The sequence below is a fragment of the Hemicordylus capensis genome, chromosome 1, assembly GCF_027244095.1.
Source record: "Hemicordylus capensis ecotype Gifberg chromosome 1, rHemCap1.1.pri, whole genome shotgun sequence".
NCBI classification, from domain to species: Eukaryota; Metazoa; Chordata; class Lepidosauria; order Squamata; family Cordylidae; genus Hemicordylus; species Hemicordylus capensis.
Genome location: NC_069657.1, coordinates 149575418 through 149593891, shown reverse-complemented (window position 1 = coordinate 149593891; position 18474 = coordinate 149575418). Strand labels below are relative to the sequence as shown.

At 45.5% G+C, this 18474-nt stretch overlaps 1 protein-coding gene across 1 annotated transcript; it reads left to right on the top strand.

Moving 5' to 3' along the window:
• The first annotated feature begins 734 nt into the window (after nucleotides 1-734).
• CNPPD1 (cyclin Pas1/PHO80 domain containing 1) lies at nucleotides 735-13078 on the top strand. The gene is made up of 8 exons (XM_053284235.1): nucleotides 735-1181; nucleotides 4452-4554; nucleotides 6266-6347; nucleotides 7578-7698; nucleotides 8596-8724; nucleotides 9523-9584; nucleotides 10647-10764; nucleotides 11553-13078. The coding sequence occupies exons 1-8, from the start codon at nucleotides 1113-1115 to the stop codon at nucleotides 12135-12137; spliced, it is 1269 nt and encodes a 422-aa protein (XP_053140210.1). The 5' UTR covers nucleotides 735-1112; the 3' UTR covers nucleotides 12138-13078.
• Nucleotides 13079-18474: the final 5396 nt, after the last annotated feature.

Genomic DNA, 18474 nt, shown 5'->3' with positions numbered 1-18474 from the left:
TTCACACCTCTCCTGCATTCAGGGGTATAACTATAATAGGGCAAGGGTTGTCTGGGGGCCCACTGCCTTGGGGGCCCCCTCAGAGGCAAGTCACATGACTGACTCCTCTAGCTCCGTACCCGCCCGCCCATGCTTCCTTCACTTGTATTCATCCTCCAAAATTAATGTGGGTGTTAAGACCTGGAGCTACCATAACAGCATGTCTTTCTCTAGTATCATTAAATGACTTGCATCGTCCACAATTTACAAAACCTTTTTAAAAATAACAAGATTTATTTATTTCATGAGCTGAGCTTCGGGGGGGGGCGCATTTTTAAATCTTATCTCTGGGCCCACTCCAACCTTGCTATGCCCCTGCCTGTATTTGTTACCGACATTCAGATTTCCTCGCTATGACCAATGAACCTTGCCCCCATCCCACCACCCTTTGGCTGCCTAAGCTGTATTTTTAGCAGCTGAGTTTTTAAATTACTGAAATGTTAGAAATATGAGAACTGAAAGAGTTTCATTCGGGGAGCTAGAATTTTCATTTGGGTAGACACTGCCTCCATTTCCCTTTTTCTCGCTGGACCCCTGGGGTAGGCTAGGCTGCAGGCCCCTCCCGCCCAAGTGAGGTTTTGAACAGTCCCCCCCGGGTCCTAGATCAGCACTCTTAACGACGACACCGGCGCTCCAGCTGAAGCGAAGTCGTTCGGTTCTCCAGCTCAAACCCGCCCCGGAGGCAAGGTGAACGAACGGGGGATGAGAAGAGAGGAGAAGCAATCTCCTAGCAATCCTCCCTAGCTCTCTGGCCCCGCTCCCCGGCAGCTCGGAAGCTGCTCCGACGGCAGACTCAAGAGCGCGTGCCGCCTCTCTTGCCAAGAGGGAGGGCCAGGGAAGAGATCCGCCTCCTGGCCCGCCCCAGGAACAGGAAGGCGAGAAGCCGGGGTGGGCCTTTTTCCCTCTTCCTTCGCGGCGCCACCAGCGAAGGAGCGTTCGCTGGGCAGTTCCCAGCCCAAAGCAGGGGTCGCCCGACGGAGCCCGCACCCCGCAGCTGCGCGCTGCCTGCACCGGCCCTAAAGAAGTCGCATCCAGGAAGCAGCGCCCTCGACGCTCCCTCCGTGCTTAGCAGGATGGACCTGAACGGGCTTCTTCTGGACGAGGAGGGCGCTTTCTCCCTGAGCGGTTTCCAGGAGTTCACGGTGAGCTGCGCTGTCCGCCTCTGAGCCTTCTCTTTTCTTTGGTCTCCGCCCGGATCCAGCGGGAGCGCCGCGCCGTCCAGGCTCGCTGCGCCCTGGAGCCCCGAAGCTCGCTGGACGCCGTTGAGCTTCGAGTGGCCGCGCCCACCCGCCACTCCGTATCTCGTCGGCTTTGTTTCCCCCAGCTGCGTAGTAGTCAGGCGCGTTAATTGGCTTGTGACGCGCCCCATCTACTCATTTTGTAAACACGGTGTGTATGTTTGGAATCCTTTCGAAGCCTTTCAGTCGATGTTTTCCTATTCTGGTGGCGGAATAGAGTTCCTTTGAGCGACTGAGTGCAGAACTAGGGGTTGATGGTGGCTTCGAACCGATTATCCAGATTAAAATAAAAGGGTGCGAGTGTGCCAAATGGAAGGCATTGTGTGTTGTCTGGAGGCATGTACCCAAGGTCACAGCCGTGTTCTAGATAACTTGCGTTTCAATTTTATACATACTTATCTGGTAGGAAGTCCAGTGCTGCATCCATATTCACTAAGAATTACTATGACAGTTCTGGAAAAATCTTATAATCCTGTCTTATTTAACTGCTGGCTCTCAGCGTGGATTAAAATTGCTTTCATGTACTGAAAGAATGAGGGATAATTCACTCTGATAGGTGTCAAATGTAGTTCAAAACTTAAGGAAAATAGTTCTACATGGAAGTCGGTTGTCAGCATTGTCATCTTGCTTCCTCCTAGTTGTGTTATACTTTGAAGTGTTATACTGAAGTGTTATACTTTGAAGCAGCAGGTATCCTGGGACTGACCGTCCAGTCTCTTGTCCTTGATTCTCAGGATTTGTGAAGAACCAAGTTAGACTGAATAAGGAAGGTTTGAAAATCCTGGAAAAAGAAACTGATGATGGAAGGAATAACTGTCGCAGCACATAAAGAAAAGACATAAGTAACTCTGGGCAAGAGTAGGCAAAGGCATAAGATTTAAAACTAGTGAGGGACATACAAGCAGACATAGGTACAGCTTGCAGGTTTAACAGGCTTTTCCCCCAAGCAGTACATAGTTTCAGTGATCCATTTGGACAGGGGCGTAACAAGGCTGGAGTGGGCCCAGAGACAAAATTTTAAAATGGGCCCCTCGCTGATACACTCACACACTTCACAATATATAGTCATGTGACTTACCTGAAGGGGGCCCCTCGAGGCATGGGGGCCCCCAGGCAGCTGCCTCCCCTTGCCTAATAGTAGTTACGGCCCTGCATTTGGAAGATGATTTGACTACTGCAGTGTACAAAGGAATTAACTTGCTCATGGCCTGTCCTTTAGTTTTCTCAGTTAATGAGAGAAATAGGTACTGGCAACAAGGAGAGGGCAAAAGCTGGGACAAAAAACCTGGAAGTGGCAGTTATGTCAGCATGCTAGATGAAAAAGTCTTATATCCACTACAGTCTTTGTAAAGAAATTTTGGGAGATCAGTGAGATCTAGGAGGTTGGGGCAAGACCAGCACAAAGTGCTCACCTTCAGAAGTCAAGCTGTCTTCTTCACAGACACTTGCTTCTCTATTCCTCCCATTCTAGCTCCCAATCTTTAGCTATTGCTGTACCAAATACCCAGCTTGGGATCACTTGCATAAGGTATCTTGACACTTCATCCAGATGAGTCTCTCTTAGTGACAGGTGTCTTCAGCCAGAAGAGGACCATGGATGGCTGATGATGTTTGCTACTTTGATTCAGCTCAGGAGTGCCACTGCTTTGGGACAGAGTGGAAGAAGGGAAGGGGCAGACATGTACCGCCTAATCCTGCAGTGTCAATGAACTTCCTTCTTTGCCCCCCACCTTTGCTCCTGAGCGATGCTCCCCTCTCACATCCCAGCCTATGTTGGCTGCTGCAGATTCTACCCAGTGACTGATAAGAGCAAACAGAACCAAGAGATCCTCATAAAACAATGTCCTGGAAGCATGACTCCATATGAGCCAGGAATTATGTAGGCTGGATGGTGTCTTAGCAGAAATATTTCTGCCTCCTTTCCACTCTAATTATTATTATTATTAAAAACACTTCCACTGGCCTGCCTCGAATACAAGGCAGTCCTTCTTCTCCCCATCCCACCCTTCATGCTTGAATTGTCCATCCTGTAGTGTTGCAGCTTTCCCTTTCCATAGCCTCTTTTTGGGTAAAGGTTCCTCAAATTAAAAACATTTTTGTAAGGCTTCTAGGCCTAATTCCTGTTGTCCTCCTTGAGGGCAATGTCAGTGTTGCTCTTCATACCAAGGCAACTTTCTACAATGGTGTTTCTGCAAGCAGTCTCAAACTCTGACCCAGCAACAACGTTCTTGCCGACCCATTGGGGCTTACTACCATGTATGTATAGGATTGCACTGCCTTAATCTCTCCAAGGTGGCATGAAGGTTTGAGTTCTTAGTAAGGAGCTTGTGTCTTTAATGAGACCTTTACTGTGAAGCTTTGGGATGGGATGGCTACAGCTTGAATACATGAGCAGATCTGTAATCTGTTGTGATGTAATCTGAGCATGGTTTGTGAGTGAATGGCAATCTCAGGACAACGAGGTGTGCTTAGGTTTGATATGCTACACAGCAGAAGAAGTTGCAGGGCAGTTGTGCAACTTTTCCTTACCTAGATTTCAAAGCACCATCTGCTTCATTTCGGTACCTCTTTGCAATTGATGAATGGATGGGGAAGAGGCTCCTCTAGCTACCAGATGACTGTGGTCTGTTGTGAGTGAATACTCCTTTCTGTTATAATGCTCTGGTGGCCATGGATGAGGACAGTAGATTCCTATTGAGGACAATCTAATGAGGACAGTAGATTTCTCCTGAATTTTAAGAGCCTGCTGGGATATCCCCAGTTGACACTATGAATCTGACTTAATGTGTTGATGTGCTCCCTTACCTGTCCTTGTCTCCTTGAGTAGTTATGCTGTATGTAACATAAGCATTTGTGGTACCCTGTTGACAGTGTATTGCAGAGCATCTTGGCACTGGACCTGGAATAAGGGTACATGACCAAATATCAATGTAAATCTGCCTTTATTGGGCTACTTCTGGAGGCTGAGAGATCCTTGGGTGTTGAGGAGTATCCTTTTTGTCATGCCTAACTTCTCTTGCCTAGAACTGAGTTGAATTAATGCTTTTTGTGGTGGTTACTCCCACAGGTACTAATCATGCTCTTACACATTGTAGAAGTGAGGGTTTCAGTTGTGTGTGGGAGAGGATGGAGAGTTCTAGCACCGCATCCTCATTTGCCAGTCCTTTATCTCAGTTTCTTCCCAGGCACCAGCAGCTGAGTGATCGGGTACGTAAGCGGCTTTACTATGGTTGGGATAAAGAAAATGCCCTTGATAACCTTTCAAGTCCTGTTGCAGGTGAGTCTGGCCTGGGTATGTTGTGGCTGGGTTGGGAAAGGGGCTGGAAAGAGGATGAACCCCATCTGCTTACAGACAAGGCTGAAAAACTCCCTTTCCATTCTCCCAGCCTCTTTAACCCCCTGAAAGCAAACGTGGCTTGCTTTAACTGGATGCTACTTGGGGAGGAAATCCTTAAGAATTGGCTGTATTGCTTCCCGCCTCTGTTTCTCTCCCCACCCCCCAACACACATCTTGGTATAAATTTATCAGAGCCAGGATCTCTCCTCTTCCCCTGCCCCTTCCCTCATTCATTTTATGTAGCCTAGAAGAGCACTGATCATTTTTTCATACTTGGTTTCTGCCACGTTGATACTTGATTCTAAGAATGAATTCACTTCCTACTTTGCTTTATCAACATTTTTGGCTGTTGAAAGGCCCCAGATTGCTGTGATTGGAATGTTAAGTCACGTGCAGGAAAACTGCCCTCGTTCATCTATAATTGAACTAACTACCATAGGCCTCTTAGATTTATTTGTATCCTGCCCCTCTTCTAAGGAGTTCAGGGTGGCATACATTGATTTCTTCCCATTCAATCTCTGCAATGAATTTTGCCCACCATATTTTACTTCCCAACCAATCCTGCAATTGAGGCTTGTGACTGGCAGGGAGAGAGGTAAAGGATAGTAAAACAGGGCTGTCATATGGAAAAGAGGGCAGGACTTTCAGCAGTGCAGTTTGTCATGCAGGGGAAAGAAAAGTGCACCAATGGAAATTGCCTCTTCTTTACATCTACTAGGCTAAAATAACACCTGAACAAACAGGAGAAGGCTGTGACTTGGAGCATTGGTGCTTGCTGAGAGATGAGTATTGTAGAGGTAGAAGTCCAAAGTTGGGTCAAAGTTTGTTAGCACAGATACAGATATGGCTGATCTGGTCAACTTGGAAATACCTGTGAGAGAAATGCCCGTAACAAATAATGCCAAGGACTATGATGTGCTTATGTGGAAGTATCCAAAGCTGCAGTCCACAACCCACTTAATCATCACTTGACTCCTTGAAGTCAATAGACCAGTTTAAAATAACAAAAACAAAAACTCTGTACCCTTTCTCCCAACTTCTACTTCACCACTCCCTTTTTTTTTCTTGACTATTTTGGCTTCTTTCTGCTTTGAGGGATGTTATATAAGATCATCACCATAAAGTTAGCTGTGGAAAGCATAGGCCAAATAACTAACTTGTGCTTTGTACATCTGTTTGTATCTGTTGCACGATTAGTTACCTTTTAAGCAACAAATTGTATTTAAACATTATTAATGACTTGCTTTTTTGGTGAACTTTTTAAAAGTTGCAACTTCTTACTGTTAATTAGAACATTTCTAATAGGTAAATGTGTCTAGGATCTGGAAATAACCAGGCCACTGTCCCAATTTGCTGTCAGGTGGTTCTGGTAGTTCTGTACAGCATAATCTCATAATTTGTAATGGGGTTTGCCAGATTGACACATCACCTTTAGAGATGCAATCACTTCTCTGCCCTTCAAGGCTTTAACCTTGTGCTTTGAATTCTGAAGCATCTTTCTTTGCCAGGTTGGCTATGTAGAGCAGACTTTCCTCTCTTGAAAAGGATATTGCTTCCTACAGTGGTGGGTGCTTGGATTAGAACATCAGGATGGCTTGGGGAGAATGGACTCTGTGCACTGTGTTGAACTTTACTGCTTTTTCCTTTCTAGACATTGCTGTTGAATTACTCCAGAAAGCTGCTCCCAGTCCCATTCGCAGGCTCCAAAAAAAATATGTATCTCACGTCTCCCGGTATGGCTTGGAATCCTTTTCTGGTCCTCCTTTTCCCATGCTGATCGATGCATGTTTCCCATCCATTTGCACTTCCCTTTCTTGGGATTGTGGGCTCTGTTCATGCCATCTTGTGATTGTCTTGGTGGAAAGGCAGCATATACTTTTAAGTATGTGCACATTCCAATCACTTGGTATATTTGTGCAAAATCAGCCTTTTAACAAAAAATTAACAAGGCTCTCTTAAGTGTGGGAGGGGGGTCTTGAGAGATAATGAAGTAACTGTGTGTGCACATTCAAAATGACTGTAAACCCAGAAATAGTAAGATTATAAGTTGATATATTTGAACACAGCTTTACATTTTTCTAAAAAAAAACTGGGGCGGGGCTCCAATTATTGAGGAGGAAAAGGATGTTGCAATCCAGTTATGTAGAATAACTGTGGGAGAGGTATTAATCTTGATAAGGTATTAATCTTTCTGAAAGAAACGAGATGCTAATTGAAAACAATTCGTGACAGTTTAGAGCAGGGATTTTCAATGTTGGGTCCCCACATGTTATTGGACTTCAGTTCCCATAATCCCCAGCCAAAGGCCACTGGGCCTGGGGATTTTGGGAGTTGAAGTCCAATAACATCTGGGGACCCAACGTTGAGAATCCCTGGTTTAGAGGATAAACCCCACCAGCTCCTGATCTAAACTTCAGAGAAAGATAACAGAATTCTTTTTATATCAGCCTACTTTTCTAAGAGATTTTTCTAGCTGAAAGCAGGGTCTGTGCTTTGCAAAATCTACAGAATTACATGTCCTCTTTTGCACCTACCCCAGGCAACTCCGTAATGGTGCTGCATGGAAGCCAATACTTCCAGATCTGTTTGTCTGTGTTCTAGAGATGTGCTCGAAACATGATTCGGCATCTACATGTGGAGGCCATATGCATGCTGGCCTCACACAGGGGCAGCTGGGAGACACCCTGCTGGCGCAAGGGCATAACTGGGGAGCGTGCTGCCATTGTGGAAGTGGGGCTGTGTAAGCCCTCTGTTTTAAAGGGATGTCCCCGCAATTCATATGCTGAATCATGTTTCAAGCACATCCTTACTGTGTTTCACCCCTCCCCCCCTTTTTAATGAAGCTGAATAAAGTTTGCAAATGAAGGTCAGCAGGCTGCACAACAGCCAAGTTCCAGTACATAGAACATGTAGAAAGTCATGGAGTGTTTGAGCTGGTGTCTCGGGTGTCTTTTTTGTCCCAGGGAGGCTTGCATCTCCCCCTGCTCCATGATGTTGGCTCTGGTTTACATTGAGAGGCTTCGGCACCGCAATCCTGAATACCTGCAGCAGATCTCATCCTCTGACCTCTTCTTGATCTCTATGGTGAGCAATGAAATTGGGCAGGCAAGGTAGTGGATAAGCAGTAAAAGGATTGATTGCCCACATGTATGGTTATACAGTGCCATAGTGGTACTTCACAATTCTGGCAACAAAAACTCTCTTCCCTTAGGGGCTTAGTTTAATACCGGGAAATTTTGTGTCTGTCTGGGCCCCACATCATAACTATCATAATTCTTCTGAGCCCCCAGCACCTCAGAAATGTGTTTGGTTCCTTATAAACTAGCCAATAGATCCCCATTTCAAATATTGGGATGCAGTAGGTAAGGACTTGAGCCATGAAGCCCCAGCTCAGACTTTGCCCTAGCCCTGAACTCACTTGGTGGCTTTTAGGCAAGCCATTGTTCTCCCAACCTTGGCTTACCACTTGAAATATGCGGATAATACTGAGGTCCAAGTAGTTGCAGAGTGCTTTGTACAGTTATGGAGATAATATATGTGAGTTGTCTTTAATACACTACTATAGGACTCCCAAGTATTATCTTTTCTTCCCCCTTCTCTGTTATATCTTTTTTGGGGTGAAGGGATGGGTTTTCCTGTGTCAGATTCCATTCCACCATCCCCTTACTCTTTCTAGTTGCTGTGCTGCCACTTATGACTAAGTATTGCTGTCAAACCTGTTTAAATTATCTGGATTGTAAACCTCTTAGGGCAGGGACCTATCCTCTTATTCTTAGTACAGTGCCTTATGTAAATAATAATAAGCTGAGGGTATGGCAATGCAGGCTTTATTGTAGATCCCACCCCCCCTGGGTTTTTGCTATCCCTAAAAATGAGGTCGTCTGTATCTGCCCCGTCCAAGTAAAGAAGCAGGAGTACCACCTCCTCCTCGTGAAAGTTCAGCCTGTACCACTCTAACATAGTCCCTTCTGTTGCTTTCAGATGGTTGCCAGCAAGTACCTATACGATGAAGGGGAAGAGGAAGAGGTCTTCAATGATGAGTGGGGTGCTGCAGGCAAGGTGGACATACAGACCATGAATACGCTGGAGATGAATTTCCTCAGTGCCATTGTAAGGCTCTTGTATTTGTTGCGTGTGAGGAAGGGGGTCACTGCAAGAGAAAGGGGGAGGTGATCCTCCATTGAGGACAACTGAAATTCAGATGAGCCCAGAAGGAAGGGTCTAGGTGCTGCTCGTGAAGGTTGTGAAATAATGCATGTTCATGGTAAAATTTGAGAACTGAATACAGAGATTTAAATCTGTATATGGGTTTTCTGCTTAACAGCTTACCAAGCAGTTCACAACAATAAATACAGAAAATCTTAAAAGCCATATCATGCAATTTTATAAACATGGATAAGGATAGCAATAAAGCTGCCAATATCATTAACAGTTGGCGCATTTCCAGGTCACTCAAAGAATGGTTATAACTTGGTGCCTGCCAGATGCTAGTATAGGCAGGTGCCCTCACTTGGTCGGGGAGGGCATTCCATAATGGGGCCTGTGGTGTTTGGGTCTGATTCTGCTGTGTGTGTTAAGTTTATTTCCAGATGTGTTTCACCTTTTAAGGTTACCCAGGCTTGTTCACTTCACTTATCTCCGCTGCCACCATTTGTTTGTTAGGAAGCCTCTGTAATGCATAGGGTTTCTTATCCTTGTAACGTGACTTTGCAGACATGGGGACGGCTGTTGACAGGAATTAATCTGTCAGAAATGTTCCAAACAAAAACTAGTAAAATTTTATTAAAGATGCTTAACACTACCTATGAAGTAGGGCTGTTAACTTGCTTAGTTATGGTATACAGCAAGTGAATGGGTGGAAAGATGACTTTTGCTCACTAGTGTAATCATTCCTTCAATTTTCCACAGGACTGGAGCCTTTATACAGATCCCAAGGAACTTTTTGAAGTGCTCAGCTGGCTGGAGGGATGGTGGGTGCTTTAACTTATTTTGGATGTCATTGTCCTTCTACAGCCCAGCACAAGGCATATCTTTTGGCCTATCCTGTCACTAGGTTTGTGAAGCAGCTGCTATCCATCCTGGATTGGTGAAATATGGTCATAAATTGCCTACCTGCATGTCCTGATTGGTCGAAAACTGTTGGATCCACTGCTAGATTTGAGACTTTGATGAAGACACTTCCCCTTTAATGGCTTCAGGGCTTTGAGATGTACAGCAGGTCTGCCTGTCTATCTCCCACATATGGCTTTGTGGTGGCAGCAGATGGTGTAAGCCATTCATGACTGCTGCTGAGTTCTTGGTCCACAATTGGAAGCCATACTCATATGAATCATTTGGTCTAGAAAACCAGAATAAAGAAGCCCTACTTATTCATTGCTCTCCCTATGTTCAATCAGTGTGGGGTGGAGGCATGCTAGGTAGTGCCTCCACCTCCAAGCAGTCTCATATTCATCACTTCTCTGTGGACAGTTGGATAGCACTGTGTGTGAGGAGGGAGTCTGCCAGAGTTCTGATTTGCAGGATCTCTTCCTGTGTTCAGCACCACACTCTATGGACAAGTGCTACATACAGGGATACATGGGGTGGGGGGATGTTGGAGGGGTTGGCCATCCAACAAGCATGTCATTGCCAGGGGGTGGGAATGGCTGAATGGTGTACTCTTGCTCCCTCTCTCCTTGAGTGCAATGAATGCAGGGAGAATAACAAGGGAATAGGACTTAAGTGAAGACTCTCTTTACTGACCAAGGGAACCCAGTTACTGCATTTCATATCTGTGTTGGGGGTAAACGATTCCTTGTGGACTGGTACTCTTAGTTGATGGGATTTGTTGCCATCTTAATGGGCTTGCTCTTGAACCAGCCGCCTACCAGTTCCTGGGACAGGGGAACAACATCTGTGGATATTTTTTGCCCCTTTAACCTAGCAGGGAAACAGTTCCTGCTTGTGGTGGAAAATGCTGCCACAGTATAGGGTCTGTGGTAGGATGCTCTTGGGGCAAGGGCTTTACTTCCTCCTTCCCTTTTTTTCTGCAGTGTGGCTGAGAAGCAGGGCATTCGACGTGGCTGGTTCACCTATACAGACCTCTGTGTCTTAATGGAACAAACACTATGGCAGCAGGCATGGGATCAGTTCTACCAGCAAGTAGCCAAGGTGAGATGGGACAGCCTTAGCTCAGGATAGAGGAGGAGGGTGGGGAGGAGAAAGCAGCTACCTTGGGAGTGGGGGAAAGAAGGGGAGAAGTGAGGAAAACAGCTGAATGGACTCTGGTCAGTGTGTTCTGTCGTGTGTGTGTGCGTGTGCGTGAGTGTGCATCTTTAATCCTGTTCAGTGGGATTGGATATGCTTCAATGTGTATTTATTCACATGGTGAATGCGGATATGCTTCAGTGTGCATTTATTCACCCTGACTATTAATTAAATCTATGGTTCTAAAGAAAAAGATGGTGGTTGTTGGTTGTTTTTAAAATACTGGGTTTTAAATGTGTTAAAATTTTTAATGTGTTAACTGATTTTAATTAAGTAATTTGATGTTTTAAAGTATCTTAATTGTAAACCGCCCAGAGACGCAAGTTTTGGGCAGTATAGAAATGTAATTAATTAATTAATTAATTAATAATTTAGATCTCTGTACTGCCATTGGATGAAACATTAAATTGTTGATTTCATAATTAAGCCACTTTTCAACCAAAAAGGTTTTTAAAAACCCTCGACTAGCAAGGGTTAGGATAGTGGCATTTGGATGAAATGTATTCCTTTGTCAGCTTCTCATCTGAACATGTGTGAGGAGCACACACCTCCCATGTTTGAAAGGCAGAGGAGAGACCAGGTGGGTCCTTAGCTATGTATGTGCCCAGTTCCAGCTGGATTGCTCCAGATGAGAGAATGTCTTAGGATAAGAAGGCACAGTGTGTAATTACATTCCTCTTCTCTTTTCGCAGCTGGCTTGCATTCTTGGTGTGGTATACCTGACAGGCATTGCTGCTGTCCTTGCCTCTGCTGCTGTGGTACATCACACAGTACATGTAAAGAGGATCAGTCCTACAGAGTTTGCCAGTAGGGCTGCCCTAGCTCCTTGCCTGCCTCTCCTCTCTTCAGTTGAACATCTGGATCGTGGCTTGGTGCTGCCAAACAGCTCTCTATGCCCAGGAGCAGAGAACAGAACCTTGCAAGATGGACAGAAGCTTCCAGGGAGCAGCGGCGTTATGGCTACAGCATTCTACCTGTGGGGCAGGGTCCTTATTGCCTTGTCTTATCCACCACCAGCCCCAATCAGTCCCTCACTTTGCCCACACTGCAGTCAACCCAGCACCTGCATGGCAGCCAATCACACAGCTGGCACCCAGCCCACTACACAGCCAACTCCCACTGGACTTGTCCACTGCACCAGCTGCTCATGCTTGGGCTGGCACCTCCGTGTGTCCCCTAGTGGCAAAGACTGGCCTGAACCTCTGGGGCTTCAGCAGTGTCCCTCGCAGGCTGCCTTGGAGCTTGGAAGGATCAAAGCCTTCATGTTTCCTAGCTAGGGCTGGAGGGAGGGGGCATAGTTTAGCCTTGGATGGGCAGGGTCTGGGGCACTTCAATGGGAAAGGTATAAAGCAGGAAAGTCTGGGAGTGGAAGAGGAGATATTTATTTGCCTTTATCCCAGTAGATGTCGACTCCCCTTCCTGGGTACAACCTCCAGCACTTCCCTGCCCCCAAGTTTACAGCTTTGCTTAAGGGCCACAGGCTAGAAGAATGCATCCCATATTAGGAGCATAAAGCTGGGGTAAGATGAAGACTGAAACAGTGAGGCCCTCCTTGGTCTTTTCTAACCCTTCTTCCATTTATGTGGAGCCAGTTATTTGCCATGGAGGCCTGCTGAAGCCTTTCCTCAATAGGTAGCACTTGAGGGTAAATTCACACAATGGGGCTGCTAGCATCAGGCATTATGAATTGGACTTCTGACTTGGCACTACTTGTGGTCATTTTGCCTGAGGCAGTAAGAAGTAATGATCTGTGGTGACTTGCTACCACGGTGACAAATGCTAGCAATTTTATACATTCAGGCAATTATAACTGTCTTTACCACACAGTTAACATGATGTGTGAACTTGCTCATTGGCCTGAGCCTGTCCTTTTGCTCCCTATCGGGAAGACAAGTATTGCTTGCTGTCAATGTGGTCAACCATTTCTAAAAGTCATACCAGACCAACCTACTGTGGCTTTCTTCAGTCTTAATGCTGGGAAATGGTGCTGATCATTAAGGAGGCCCAGGACCTGTTACATAAGGCTAATTCAGTGCTTTGTTGCCCCTGCCCCTCATTGGTGAGTGCCTGACTGCCCCCTCTTGTTCTCAGGGTGGGGAAGGGGTAGAGGGATGGCACCCACTCTCTACCCTGTGTTCTTGCCAGCATTTTTTGCTGTAGTTTTTTCACAATTTCTTGTAGATGGGATCTCTTCTAATAAAGGCAGCTATTGGTGTGATTTTTGTCTTGCTACTTTATTTTTATTACTTATCTAAAATATTCATACTCCGACCCTCCAGTACACTACTGCTTGGGGCGGCTCACAACATTACTAAAGTAGATACAATGTAAAATAAAAGATTAATGAAGTTAAACAAGTTAAAAGACCAAGCTAAAGCCATATTTAAAATTAAAGGTTTTTTAAATAAAGTTTCAAATTAAAAGTTAATAACCTAAAAACTGGGAAATATACAAACTAAGGAACTTACCAGATATAAGCAGATAAAACATTTAAAAGCCTCTTTAAAAATCTGTTTTTAATTGTTTTTTAAAAACAAGGGCGGAGCATGGCAATGCTCTTTGGGGAGGGTATTCCAAAGCCCGGGGGTAGGGGAGCAAAGTTTTTTAAACAAACAAAACAAACGGCCCTTTCTCTAGATCCTGGATCTCTGTTTGTGGCAGGACCTGAGATTGATTTGTTTGTTTGTTTGTTTGAACTTTTGTACCGCCCTTCCAAAAGGCTCAGAGCGGTTTACATTAAAACACACCATTAAAAATAGTTAATAATTAAAACAAAAATTATAAAGCATAAAACGATTAACAATTAAAAACATCGTAAAACAGCAATTAAATAATCAGAACAATTAAAAAAACAAGTTTTAAAAAGCTGAGAAAGCCTGGTTGAAGAGATGTGTTTTTTAAGAATTGCCAGAGATGGGGAGGCTCGTATCCCAGCAGAGAGAGTGCATTCCAAAATCTCGGGGCAGCAGCTGAGAAGGCCTGTCTCTGTGTAGCCACCAAATGAGTTGGCAACTAGAGACGGACCTCCTCAAGTGACCTCAATGGGCGGTGGGGCTCGTAACGAAGAAGACCCAGGACCTAAGCCGTTTAGGGCTTTATAAGTTATAACTAGCACTTTGTATTTTGCCCGGAAACCTATTGGCAGCCAGTGTAGCTCCATCAAACAGAGGAGTAATGTGGTTTCTCCAAGATGACCCAGAGACCAACCTGGCTGCCGCATTCTGGACCAACTGAAGTTCCAGACTATGTACAAAGGCAGCCCCACGTAGAGTGCATTACAGAAGTCAAGTCTGGAAGTTACCAACAAATGTCCCACTGTTTTGAGGTCATTGATCTCGAGAAACGGGCACAGCTGGCGTATCAGCCGGAGCTGATAGAAAGCCCCCCTGGCCACCACCTCCACCTGAGAAACCAAGGAGAGACGTTGATCCAGAAGTACTCCCAGACTGTGAACCTGTTCCTTTTGGGGAAGTGTGACCCCGTCTAGAACAGGTAGATCAAAATAGTCTCTAGAGTTCCGACCCCACACAATAAGTACCTCCATCTTATCTGGATTCAGCCTCAGTTTATTCTCCCTCATTCAGCCCATTACTGCTTCCAGGCTGGCGTTTAGGGAGGATATGCCAACTCCTGAAGAAGTTGACATGGAGAAGTAGATTTGGGTGTCATCAGCATACTGGTAACACTCAGCTCCAAATCCCCTGATGATCTCTCCCAGCGGTTTCATGTAGATATTAAAAAGCATTGGAGAAAGTATGGAGTCTTGAGGGACACCATACTTAAGCTCAGATTTTGAAGAGCAACAATCTCCAATCAACACCATCTGGAATCTGTCCAAGAGGTAGGAGCGGAACCACTGTAAAACAGTGCCTCCCACCCCCAGCACTCTCAGACGTTCCAGAAGGATACTATGGTTGATAGTATCGAAAGTAGCCGAGAGATCCAAGAGGACCAACACAGTCACAATTCCTCTGTCAATTCCCAATTGGAGATTATCCATCAGGCCGACCAAGGCAGTCTCCACCCCATAGCCCGCCCGAAAACCAGTTTGAAATGGGTCTAGATAATCAGTTTCCTCCAAGACCACCTGGAGCTGAGAGGCCACCACCCTCTCAATTACCTTGCCCAACCATGGGAGACTGGAAACTGGCTATAATTGCTCAACTCTGAGGGATCTAACACAGGTTTTTTTAGAAGAGGTCTAATAACTGCCTCCTTAAGGAGGCATCCTGCCCTCCCTCAGAGAAGCATTTATGCTTTCTACCAGGCCGCCTACAACAGCCTCCCTGCTAGATAGAACAAGCCATGTTGGACAAGGATCAAGGGAACAAGCGGTAGGCCTAACCGCTCCAAGCAGCTTGTCCACATCATCAGCAGTCACAAACTGAAATTGATCCAGTCGAATTGCATAAGAGGAGTTGGACACCTCCAGTTCAGACGTCAAATTAATTGTGGAGTCTCCACCTAAGTCGGCCCGAATCCGAGAGATTTTGTCTGCGAAAAATTCATTAAACACACCACAGTGGGTAACCGATGCTTCAAAATTCTGGTTCAAGGGAGAGGGGGCAGACACTTGTCCCCTCACAACCCTGAACAACTCCGCTGGACATAAACTTGCAGAGGCAATACGGGCAGAAAAGAACGGCTTCTTTGCTGCACGTATCACCTGAGCATAGATCTTTAAATGTGCTCTATGTCGTAATCTGTCGGATTCGAGTCGTGTTTTTCTCCACTTGCGCTCCAGTCGCCTCCCTTGCCGCTTCATCCCCCGTAGATCTTCCGTATACCAAGGGGCCAATTTTGAAGCAGTTTGCAGGGGACGCTTAGGAGCAATCATGTCTACTGCCCTGGTGAGCAAGTTGTTCCAGTTCTCAACCAGGACATCAACAGGATCACCAGCAGAGCCAACACTGAATCCCTCCAAGGCTTCTTGGAATCCTACCGGATCCAGTAACCTCTTCGGGCAGACCATTCTAATAGGCCCCTCACCCCTGCGAAGGTGGAAAGCGGTTGTAAGTCCAACCTTAACCAGATGGTGGTCCATCCATGACAATGGGGAAATCATAGGAGTCCCCACCCACGGAACACCACTCCGATCAGAGTAAAAGACCAAATCAAGTGTGTGACTTGCAATATGTGTCGATCCAGAGACCGCTTGGGATAGGCCCATAGTTTTCATGGCCACTATGAACTCCTGAGCTGCCCCGGACAAATTGGTCCTGAAATGAACATTGAAGTCCCCAGCACCAAAAGTCTGTGAGACTCCAACGCAAGTTCCGCGACCAAGTCTGAGAGCTCAGTAAGGGATTCTATAGGGCAGCAGGGCGATCGGTACACCAACAGAAGTCCCAATCTATCCCTGGTCCCCAAACTCAAGTACACGCATTCAATATGGTCCGATACCCTAACAGGGACCCTGGTAAGGGAGATGTTATTCTTATAGATCACAGCCACTCTACCTCCCTGCCCACGTCCCCTCACCTTCTCCTCTACAGAATATCCTGGAGAAAGAAGTTGGGACCAAACTGGACCACTAGCCTCCCCCCAACCAAGTCTCGGTAATACACACCAGGTTGGCCCCTTCATCCATGATCAAATCATGGATGAGTTCCGATTTATTTTGGACGAACCTGGCATTGCAGATGCTGAGCAGAGGGCCCTGGCAGGTTCACATGCGCAAATGTCCAACTAGTACCCTTGCCCCAAGCTATGTAGAGCTTTTTAAGGTCAAGACCAGCACCTTGAATCTAACCCGGAAGCAGAGTGGTACTCAATGGAGCTGCTGCAGGATGGGTGTGATACTCAGGAAGCAACCTTCTTGAACACACAGCCAAATATCCCTTCTTGCTTTATTTTGTTTGTTGTGGGGCAATCTGCAATGTTATATTGATGGATTCTTCCAGTTTGCAAGACTGGTATTTTATAGACTTGAAAGAGGGGTGAAGTCCTGTCTTCTCTGTTAAGTGCTATCCCAAGGCAATTTTTAGCTTCTCAAGCAGCATCTGGCATGTCTTTGAAACTTGCTCAAAGAGTATAAGGTTCTCTTCAATTAAAAAGCAAACTGATGTTCTCAACTAAATTCTGCCATGCACTGATCTCACCTCCCCCCCCCCCCAATTCAGTCCCACTCATTCCTACTAGGAATGAAATAAGAGCTCTTCACTGAGATTCTTTACATTCAAACTTTTTGGGAAGTAGTTTCCCCTGAGCAGAGAGTTTGTGATGTTTCACTATTCATTGTTGTGATAAATAAGTGTCCTCCTATATATGCACATGCACTTTGCAGTTCAGAAACTAAGACCAGCACTGCATAAAGGGTGTCCACTTGTGAATCTCTGTGCAGTGTAGCACTCCCTAGGGCTGCCTAGACACACTAGATTAACAGTGGCTGCAAGATGAGTCCTGCCAGCCCTTGCTCATATCCATGCTAGTTCTCTTAAGTCAGTGGGGCCAGCAATAATGCAAAGAGAAAAGATCTTTCACACACACACACACACCCAAAAAAACCAAAAACACCCAAACCATCAGCTAACACTACCACTTTGTTTTCTAGGCTTGGTAGTGGTGATAGTCCCATCTTTGTTGGGCTACCATCTTGTTTGCCCTCTAACCTATACCAGTGCCAACGTGCAAAGGGAAGAGGGCTGTGGTATCACAATACTATTTTAGCCCCCATGGAAGCACTGGAATGCTTTTTGCTCTTTGACCAATGTGCTTAATAAGTTACACCACCCCTCTAGGGATCTTTGACAGCTATGCACAAAAGATGTATTTACAGAGTGGCATTTCTCACATAGGCATGCAAAGTATGCACAGGAATCCAAGCTGGTGCTGTAAGAAAAGGATCTTGCGCTACATCTACAGGAAATGAATGGATGGGCAATTTTTTCCTATGTATATGCAATAGCTGCAACATAGGCAGGTATTATGAAATGGGCATGTAGAAGTTGGAAGTGTAAACAGCAGCAGAGCCATATAGAGTTGTAAGACTGGTAGGTGCCCATTTGATTATCTGCTTCATTATCCTGAAGCAAGTAACACTATACATATTAGATGCCTATCCAAAGCATTTGAAAACGCATGAGGAAAGCGTTTTTTATCTCTCTCATTTGGGAGCTGCTATTATAGCTGATACATTCTTTATAATCTATCCACCTAGAGTTTAAAGCTATTGTTTCTTATCCTACTCTCAATGGATAGGATGAACAATTGTTCTCCATCTTCTGTCTCTGATTCTCTGAAACATTTTTTTAAAACTGTCAGTACATCCTCCTTAAATATTTTCTCAAATCTTAACACAACTTCTGTTCCTTCTGCATTTCATAATAGGATGTGCACGTAAGAGCCTTCTGTATCTTGTTTATGGTTTTTCTCTAGATCCTCCCATCTTGTCGACCTTGAAAATGAAGTTGTCAAGGCTGACTGAGTTGCCTAGCTTGGAAGACTGATGTAAATGGAAAACTTGGGCTCTACTGCTTCAGCACAGGACTTTGCCTTGGGTTAGAGTGCCGAGAACAATTGTAAGCATATGCCTAAAAATACATAGTATAAGAGAAAGAAGTATGTATACCGTACAGGTATACTCATCTGAGAACCAGGCCAGGCCCAGCCCAA

What these genes read in the sequence shown, in the direction of transcription:
- CNPPD1 (XM_053284235.1), top strand. Translation starts at nt 1,113, where the DNA reads ATGGACCTGAACGGGCTTCTTCTGGACGAGGAGGGCGCTTTCTCCCTG. An exon ending in GCGGTTTCCAGGAGTTCACG is followed by an intron (nt 1,182 to 4,451) that starts GTGAGCTGCGCT and finishes CCTTTATCTCAG; the next exon opens with TTTCTTCCCAGGCACCAGCA. An exon ending in TCTACCAGCAAGTAGCCAAG is followed by an intron (nt 10,765 to 11,552) that starts GTGAGATGGGAC and finishes CTCTTTTCGCAG; the next exon opens with CTGGCTTGCATTCTTGGTGT.